General features: G+C 48.6%; 1 protein-coding gene across 1 annotated transcript in view; it reads left to right on the plus strand.

Annotated features, from left to right (window-relative positions):
- LOC103800315 (inositol 1,4,5-trisphosphate receptor type 1-like) overlaps nt 1-9859 on the plus strand; it is a 147359-nt gene that overhangs the window by 45285 nt on the left and 92215 nt on the right. The window contains 9 exon segments of the mRNA XM_009072691.1: nt 2504-2658; nt 3831-3930; nt 4386-4546; nt 5314-5455; nt 5973-6039; nt 6042-6130; nt 6680-6852; nt 7094-7213; nt 8543-8737. Of these exon segments, the coding sequence (XP_009070939.1) occupies nt 2504-2658; nt 3831-3930; nt 4386-4546; nt 5314-5455; nt 5973-6039; nt 6042-6130; nt 6680-6852; nt 7094-7213; nt 8543-8737 (1202 nt within the window).

Here is a 9859-nt window from a genome sequence, read left to right on the forward strand (position 1 = left end):
GGTGTCTCAGTTCCTCTGCTTTGCCTGTGACAGCAGCTCTGTGGTGTTGTCAGTCCATGTTGTCCTGTCAAAGATTGTCTGTGATGCTTTGTATTAGCTTCTCTTTCATGTCAAGGGGAAACAGCATTGCCTCAGTAGAGGTAAACAGAAAACTGGAGCAGCACTTTGCATTGTGGATTAGATGGAGTTAGTTGGATTTGAGTTTTGGTTTATGCATGCTTTGCCTGTGACAGCAGCTCTGTGGTGTTGTCAGTCCATGTTGTCCTGTCAAAGATTGTCTGTGATGCTTTGTATTAGCTTCTCTTTCATGTCAAGGGGAAACAGCATTGCCTCAGTAGAGGTAAACAGAAAACTGGAGCAGCACTTTGCATTGTGGATTAGATGGAGTTAGTTGGATTTGAGTTTTGGTTTATGCAGCTCTCTTGGTTGTTTATGTTGTATTAGGGAAGATTTGCTCCATTTGGATGTGGCAGAGAGCTGCTCCTCCCATTTGTAAACGATGAATGTGATGCTTAGAAATCCTGCAGGGTGGAATTTTCCTCCGAAAAGGGTTTGGCCTTGCAGCCTAGCCATGAAAACACCTCCCTTAACCCCAGGGATTGAGCTGTTACCCTGATGGCTTCTTGGTGGCATTTGCAGCTTGACACTGTGAAGAAAATGAACAACCCCCCCAAAGCTAATGTTTGGGGAGATCTGGGGAATCCAGCACTGAGCTGTTTGGTTGGGGTAGTGTTTTGGAAGTGAAGCAGTGTTGAGGTCTCTTAAGCAGACATCCCTCCTGCTGCTGATGTGCTGCTGTCTCCTGCTGCTCAGTGGGAAGGTTAATGCACTGTCGGAGCTCTCCTGGTTTTTCCTGCTCCCTCTTTACCACTAGATGGCAAAAACAGACCGGGAAGAACAGGATCAGGAGCACATAGCTCAGCTCTGACAGGAAATCAGCACATGGTTTAGCGTTCACTACTGACAGGAGGGTGTAGGCTGCTTTATCCAACTTTATCCCAACTCCAACTGATCCAAGTGTGAGCTGTCTGCAGGTTTTCTGTGCACAGCTCTGGGTGGTGGTGGTGGTTTCTCCTCATGCCTCAGTGAGCTGTACAAGAAGGGGTTCAAACAGGCACAGGTGAGATGTCAGCTCTGGGGAGGAAGTTCCAGTGCTCCCAAAATTGCCCCATTTCTTCCTGATTTACTGCTCATTTTCAGCTTTGCTTCAGTTTCAGTAAGTGCTCAGTTGTCTCCTGAGGTACAAGCTGTGGGTGCAGAGCAGCTGGACTCCTTGCTATATCCCATCCCCTTGCTGTGGGGATGGAGGAGACATCTGAAATGGGGAGAATTGATTCCAAGTGAGTGATTTCTCCTGGTGTAAAGCCTCCAGATGGACTCTGCTGAGTGCAGAGTTGTGCTTCTCTTGAAGGCACAATCCCAAAGTGTATTTCTGTTCCATGCAGATAACTGCCTGTTCCCATGTGCAGAATCAGACTTTAAATGTCACTGCTTTGCAGCCAAGTTCATTGACTATGTGCTAACTAGAGTATCCTGAGGCACAAACAACACTTGGATACCTTTTCCATATGTTTAAGGATGGCAGTGCCTTACACCAGGACTTGGAAAGGCAGGTCCTGACTCCCGTGGGTGCCTCCCCTCCCTGGTGCCATCAGCACAGAGAAGCTGATAAATTGATTACTTTGATCACCCTGCAAACTGCTTCTAGGCTGTCCATGGACAGTTGGTTCCTGTGTGTCAGACAGTGAACAACTTCTTGAGAGGCTAGTGGTAGCTTGGAGTTCCCTAGGAAAGGTTTTGGAGGGAGTTGTTGTTCCTTTTTTGCAGTTCATCTCTGTTTTTCCCTCCCCTTTTGTCCTTTCATCTGCAAACCCATGGGTTTGTCCAGTCGGTGTCAGGATCTTTGCTGCAGGAGCCTGGTGAGCTCCCAGCACCTGGGGAATAAAGATCCTTCTGGTGCCATGGCCTGTGTGACATGCACTGTGCTCGAGAGCATCACCAGTGTGAACAGCAAGACATCCAGCTCCTTGATTAGCTTTTGTTTCTCTTGTCTGGGATGATAAATACAAGTCCCATTTTTTGCTACTGAAGTTGATTATTTCCCAGCAAGACTGTTGGGACATAGTGTGGCTGATTTTATGTCTGCAGCTCACTAATTACTTGCTTAGAGGGATAATTGCAGTATGTGGAGTACATCTCAAGAGCTGGTGGTGTCAGGGGTGGAGATGTTGGCAGATGAAACCGGTCAGCGTTCCGTGTGCGTGGGGTGAATGGCTGGGGGATCTTGTCTCTTCTGGCACTGTCTGCAGGACATAACCTGTGTGTGGTGTGGTGTGGGGTGTACTGTGATTGTCATCCAGAAATGCTCAGGAATTGCTAAGGCAGGAAAGAAATGGTTGAAAGAGCAGTGCCCTGTGAGTTTTGTGGTGTGGTTCAGTCGTGTCACCCTGGGCAGCAGGTGGGCATGGAGGGCTGGCCTGACTGTGTGTGGTTTCCTCCCCAGCTGGACCCCGAGCAGGATGCCTCGAGGCGAGGCCTGCGTGGAGCCCAGGAGAAGATGGCTTACTCCCTGGTGTCCGTGCCCGAGGGCAACGACATCTCCTCCATCTTCGAGCTGGACCCAACCACCCTGCGCGGAGGAGACAGCCTTGTCCCCAGGTACAGCTCACCACGCTGCCACAGCTGGCTGCCTGGACTTTCATTTTTATGTGGTTTTTTTAAAGGTAAAGCTGCCTCAAACTGTTGTTCTTTTATCCTTGGGAATTAGGTTCTTCCTCAGATTCATGTAGGAATGATGAGGAAATGCCTGAAGTGCTTTAGTACTTGACAATTGAGTTATAAGTAACAGAACACTGTGTTACAGATGGAAAAATTGAGATGATGAGTGATGTCCTTGCTAGTGAACAACCTGGGACTAAAAGTCTTGGGTGTCCTGTCAAGCCGTTCCTGTGACATAAAATTGTGGAGTCATCAGGGCTGGAGAGACCTCTACTCCTGTGACATAGAATCATGGAGTCATCAGGGCTGGAGAGACCTCTAAGGTCATCAAGTCCAACCATTGACCTGTCACTGCTGGAACCACTAAACCAGATCCTCCAGCACCAGATCCAGACACCTCTGAAACACCTCCAGGGATGGTGACTGCACCACCTCCCTGGGCAATATCCCAGGGCCTCAACACCACAACAGGGAAAACATGTTTTTCTGATATCTGATCTGCCTCTGCCCTGGCTCAGCTCAAGGCCATTCCCTCTAGTCTTCAGCCTCAACCTGTCTGATTAACATCAAGGATTTAGCACTTGATTTCCTGGTGTTTGCATGTTCTGTACTGTTCATATGGTACCTCTTGCCACTCTGAAGCCCCTGCACCCTTCAGACACACCTGCATGCAGGCCCTGGCTGGCTGCTCCCACTGAGGAAGCTTGCATGTCTGTTTCATGGACTTTAGCAACTCTCTAACTCCAAAACAGGTATCAGGGAGTCATGGGCTGAACATTTCCAAGGAAAGGGAGGCAGCTGAGATGTGCTGTATGTGGAAAGGTGATGATGGGCAGAGGTGTAGTTTGTTCCTGTGCAGCAGCTATGTTACAGCAATGCAGCTGTGGTTCTGTTTTAAAGCAGAATCTATTTCCCTGCACACAGACACTTCCTAAGCTGAATTTATAGCATGAACTAAGGCGAGAAGAATGTTATTCCTGTTGGAGTGTGCAGCATGGCTGGAGATGACACTCCTTTTCCACTCGCTCCTGCCAACACCTCGCAATCCCAACCATGCAAAGCTGTCCTGGCTGGGAAGCTGACTCACCCTGGGAAACTCTTGACTCTTTCAGGAACTCTTATGTCAGGCTCAGGCACCTCTGCACCAACACCTGGGTCCACAGCACCAACATCCCCATCGATAAAGAGGAGGAGAAACCTGTGATGCTTAAAGTAAGTTTGGTTCCTCTGTATAAACACATCCTTTGATCCCGTTTTTCCACAACAGTGGTGCTGGCAGGAGTTCCAGTCCCTTGAGGCTGCTGGGTCTGCCACACACCCAGTGTGCAGCATGATGAGCAGTGCCTGCGCAGAATGTTTCACCTCAGGCTCAGTTTCATGGTAGTTTGCTGGTTATGCTGTTCAGTTTCTACTCCATGACAGTCATGCCAAGGAGGAGTTATTCCTCCCTGTTTACAGCAACCTTTTGCCATCTCACCTGCTGGTTCTCTGCATTTGGGAACAGCTCTGAGCTGGCACAGTGGCAGTGTTCCCAGAGCTTGACTCCAGCAGTAGTCTCATGCTGCCCAAACAGAGTGTGGCTTTTGCTCCATTTCATTCTCAGAGTATGTGAACCACTGCATTGTTTCTGCCTTCTGGTTTGATGATAAACCTTGTCTGGCTTGCAGATTGGTACTTCTCCAGTGAAGGAGGACAAAGAAGCCTTTGCTATAGTACCAGTGTCACCTGCAGAGGTTCGGGACTTGGACTTTGCCAACGATGCAAGTAAGGTTTTAGGTTCCATTGCTGGCAAGTTGGAAAAGGGAACGATAACCCAGAATGAGAGAAGGTAAGGAGACCAGAATTGGGTTCAGATAACGTTGTTTGCTTTACTCAGTAACTGTTCCTTTGAAATGTCTGTGTGTGTGCTGTTTTGAGAGGAAGGATTTGGTGTCCTCCTTGATGAGATGTGGAAAAAAAACACCCCAACAAGTTGATGGTTTTCTTGTTGCTGTGTCCATAGTGGAGCTTCTCAGGCCTGTGCTGTGCAGGCTGTGTGAAATGAGAGCATGAGAACTGCTGTGAGCTCGGGGACTAATCCCCAGCATACCTCTGCAAATCGAGTGTGGGAATTGCTAATCCATCTTGTGAACACTGGGCATGTGACTCCTGCAAAGCCTCTGGCCCTGCCTGTGCAAGTGTGGCCACACAAAAGGAGCACAGAGGTGGCTGTGTCCAGCCAGGCCCCGGGTGCTCCCACAGCCACTGCCTTTCCCTCGGCCTTGGCAGAGATTATCACCTGATTTATTGTTTCTGGCAACCGAAAGAGCTGCCAAATAGAACTTGGCCAGGGTAGAGTTGCCCTCAAGTGATATTGTTGTCTTCCTGCTGCTCTGCTTTAGCTGATAGACCCTGAGGCTGCAGCAAGGAGCAGCATTAGTCCCTAATTTTAGCTGTTGTACAAGTCCATGAGCTTTATCCAGCATTTAAGTCAGTCTCTAATTGATGCTCATTTTTCACTTAGCATTTATAGGTCTGTGTAAACCAACCCTGACATTGTTCCTTTAGCACAGAGAATTTCTAGTGTTGTGTTAACAACTTCTGGCTTTTCTGTAGGTCTGTGACCAAACTCTTAGAGGATTTGGTTTACTTTGTTACTGGTGGAACTAATTCTGGGCAAGATGTCCTTGAAGTGGTGTTTTCCAAACCTAATAGAGAGCGACAGAAGCTGATGAGAGAACAGAACATTCTGAAGCAGGTAGGGTGTGTTTGTCTGCCTACAGGAAGGGTTGTTGGGGAGGAGAACCTGATGAGAGAACCTGGCCAGGTTGGATGGAGCCCAGGGCAGCCTGAGCCAGTGGAAGGTGTCCCTGCCTGTGGCAGGGGTTGGAATGGGATGAGCTTTAAGGCCCTTACTGACCCAAACCATCCTGTGGTTGTATGAAAGTTTGGCCCTAAATTCACTGACCCAAACCATCCTGCGGTTGTATGAAAGTTTGGCCCTAAATTCTTTGGACCAAGAGATTCTTTGAGTTTCCAACCTTCAGCAGGCTCTGGGCAGTGCAACGTGGGCTCACCATTGCTAGAAGAAAAACTGATGTTGAATTAAGTTGATCAACATCTCTCCAGGCTATTCCATGGCCAAGAAACTTGGTGACCGTAGTGTATTTCTGCTGCACCTATGAGAGATTTAAGGACTCTTTGCTCTCACACTGATGCTACCCAGCTAAGGCAGTTCCTGATGAACTGGTGCCTTTGTTTCTCCCCAACCCCAGATTTTCAAGCTGCTGCAGGCACCGTTCACGGACAGCGGCGATGGCCCCATGCTGCGGCTGGGGGGGGCCCGGGGGCACGCCACGCTCCCTTCAGGCACATCTGCAGGCTGTGCTACAGAGTGCTCAGGCACTCCCAGCAGGATTACAGGAAGAACCAGGTTGGAAATATGTCTGTAGTGTTCAGTGGCACCAGCGTTGTTCCTGTGCTGCAAAACCGAAGCTGCAGCCTGTTAGTTGAACCCTGCTGTGCTGGGGTTTACGGTCAGCAGGAGATGTTGGGATGGCTCAGTTGTGTTCTTTGTGGCATTTTTAGTCATCTCTCTCAGAGGCTATAATGAGATGAGCACTAGTTCTGAGAGGAGTTCAAGCAAACAACAGAATTTAGCTCTCACATCCAGGTGAATGACAAGGCACAGGTTGCACTGAATGTTGCCCTGCGGATTAAGGCTGTTCAGTTCTTGTTGCCATGTATTAAAAACAAGCTCCTGTGAGATAAGGATGAATGCCTTGCTGGTGTCTAGCCTGGGAGGGAGGTGTGAAGATTGTCTGTCATCATTTGCTTTCTTCCAAATGAACAATTTGGATCTAATCCAGTTTGCTCCTTGCACTGCTGGTATTGACAAACATCCTCCTCTTTGTTGTTATTGATGATTTCAAATCCTGAGAGTTAATGACACCCCCTTGCTCCTTCCCCCTGTGCTTTGAAGGAGTACATAGCGAAGCAGTTTGGCTTCATGCAGAAGCAGATTGGGTACGATGTCTTGGCCGAGGACACCATCACAGCTCTGCTCCACAACAACCGCAAGCTCCTGGAGAAACACATCACAGCTGCAGAGATTGACACCTTTGTGAGTCTCGTGAGGAAAAATAGGGAGCCCAGGTGAGATCCCCATGCTGAGTGTGTGCTTACCCTTTTCCTTCTGAGCTGTTCTGCCCCTGCCAGCCTGCTCAGCAGGAGCACAGCGAGTTCCTTCTGCCTTGGCACTTGCTGTCCCCTCGGGCAGCAGTCTTGCTCTGCACTGCTCAAGTGGAGGGCTGAATGTTTGCTTGCTGAAATGTAGATAGCTCCAGTGTAGTTCTCAGCAGTGATTGATACCCTTTTGGCTCATGTTTCCCGACAGGTTTTTGGATTACCTCTCCGATCTGTGCGTTTCCATGAACAAGTCTATTCCGGTGACACAGGAGCTGATTTGCAAAGCTGTGCTGAATCCAGCCAATGCAGACATCCTCATAGAAACCAAGTGAGTGAGTGCCTTCGAGGGTGGCTGTCCTAGTGAGAAGCAGAAGGGGGGTGTGTGGTTGGGAGCTGAGCACACTGCTGGCATGGCTGGAGGGAGCAGAGAGGGCTGTGTGGTCCTCTCCAAGCACACAGGGACCAGCAGGTGCCTGCCCTGTATGTTCTCTGCCCTGCAGACAGACCCTGTAGCTCTCTGAGGTTTGAGCCAAACAGACAGACTTCACAGGGAGGTGTGCAGGCTCCTGGGGCCCTGATCCTCCTCTGGGCTCGGGCTGTCCTCCCTCAGCTCTTTGAAGGAGAGATCTGATCCCTCTGTGCTCACCCTTGGCTCCCTCTGAGGGGAGGGTTTGGGTCTCCAGCTCTCAGCATTGCCCTGCCCCTGCTGAAGCCTCAGCAGGCACCAAATCCTGACTGTCTGGGATAAACAATGGTTTATCCAATACACCAAGGAAGAGATGTTATTCAGTACATACCAAGGAAGTGATAAGCACTATCAAAACACTGTGCAAGGGAGGCAGCTCTGTGCCAGGTGGTATTAAAACACAGGTGGGTGAGAGTATTCTTCCACATCTAATTCTCCTCCTGAAACCAGAAAGGCTGTATTTATTTCCACCAGCACTTCATGTTGCTACATCACTCATTTGTCTTGATGTAGCCTTAATTTGTCTTCTCCAGATGTATGATCTTTCCCTTGCTGAAGAGCTAAAAGCTCTGAAATCCTTTTTAGCATCAGCAGCTGATTTATTTCTAGTTATTTCACCACATAAGCAGAAAGTTCTGATCCAATTGGCATTTATGGGATACAGAACTCATCATATTTTTCAGATGTTTTTCTTTCCCAAATCCTTTCCTGGTGTGTTGAATGATCTCTGAACCAGCTCTCCTGCAAAGATGTCTCTGAAAATCAGTTATATGTCTTTAACTTCCTCATTTGTTTATCTTCATCACTTGAATGGAGCTGAAATGTTCATCTTTTCAAGGCTGAGTGGAAAGTTTATAATCTGAATTCACCCTAACCTGATGCTTGTAATGATAAACCCCAGTGATTTTTATGTAGCAAAATGCTGCTGCTGAAAGAGTAACATACTCTGCTGTGACTTTGCAGAGCTGAGGAGTAAAATCTGTTTTCTGAATGCAGGTGAGGTGATAAAATCAGTTACCTGTAATCGCAGAGCTGAGGAATAAAATCTGTTTTCTGAATGCAGATGAGGTGATAAAATCAGTTACCTGTAATTCACCAGTGCATTTTGGCAAGTGTCTTGAAAGAAATGCTGTAAAAGATCCACATGGGTCTTGTCAGTCTGGGATCCAACCTCTCCTCCTCCTCCTGCAGGCTGGTCCTCTCCAGGTTTGAATTTGAAGAAGTGTCAAGTGGAGAAAACGCCTTGGAAGTTGGAGAGGATGAGGAAGAAGTGTGGCTGTTCTGGAGAGACAGCAACAAGGAAATCCGCAGTAAGAGTATCAGGGAGCTGGCTCAGGATGCCAAGGAGGGGCAGAAGGAGGATCGGGACGTGCTCAGCTACTACAGGTTAACACTGTGCAGCAGTTGGTGGGCAGAGCTCCTCAGGGCTGTGAGGGAGGCCTTGGGGGCACAGGCTGTGTTCTGGGAAAAAGGATGGTGGTGCCACGGGCCAAACAGCCTTTGGAGGGAGAGTGAGTCTCTGAGTGAGAGCTGAAAGCACAGAGTTCCTCGTGGTGAGAAGCTCAGTTAGCAGCAGGAGCCACTTCACCCTGATGTAAGGCACAGTTCAGGCTTGGAGTGCACTGAATGTGCACACACTTTGTGCCTGTGCTCCTGCCTGGTTTCCTGATGATCTTAGGAGAGCACCTGCCTGTTCACCACCAGGTTACCTGTGTTCAGGTACCAGTTGGGGTTGCAGGGAGAATAGGAGGTGGCTTTGCTTGTGGTTTTCAAGAAGTCACTGCAGTTCTCTCTAAGTCTCCTGCATCTCTCTAAGCCTGCAGTGGTCCTGTTGTTCCTCAGCAGGACAAACAAGTTCTGGCCATGCCCCAGCTGGGTGTGATGGATGTGCAGCTCCCTTGTACAGCCCAAGCCATGTCTTCAGCAGGGGCTGACAGGGAGAGACGTTTCCAGATGACTTGACAAGACACTGAGTTCTTGGCATAGAGTAAGATCAGGTGTCAGCCCAGACCAAATTCCTGTGTCTGGGTTATAACCCCCTGAGAGTCTGACAGCCTCAACTGTGGCAATACAGAAAGTACAGCTAGGTTACTTTAGGAGCTATTTTATTTTGCATTCTCTCTCCCATTGAGATGGTTCTTGTGGGAGACTAGCAGGTTGGAGGGCTCAGCTCACAAGGAAACCTCTCCTATGTGCTTGAAACAGTAGCTCTGCTTTCAAAATAGATGTTTGCACTTGTTGTTACATAGAAGAGAGAGTGTTATTTAATTTTAGTCTATTGTAGCCATCCCTGGGAGTGTTCCAGGCCAGGCTGGATGGGGCTTGGAGCAGCCTGGGCTATTTGTCCCTGCCCATGGCAGGAGGTGGAAGAAGATGCTCTTTAAGGTTCTTCCAGCCTAAACCAGTCTAGGATTCCATGAGGCTTAATGAGGAAAAAACAATGACTCCTTTTATTCTCTTTTTCCACTATGTTACCAGTTACTAGTGTTTGATAAGTGCTTTATTCTT

This window comes from Acanthisitta chloris, unplaced genomic scaffold (genome assembly GCF_000695815.1).
Source record: "Acanthisitta chloris isolate BGI_N310 unplaced genomic scaffold, ASM69581v1 scaffold13244, whole genome shotgun sequence".
Classification (NCBI taxonomy): Eukaryota; Metazoa; Chordata; class Aves; order Passeriformes; family Acanthisittidae; genus Acanthisitta; species Acanthisitta chloris.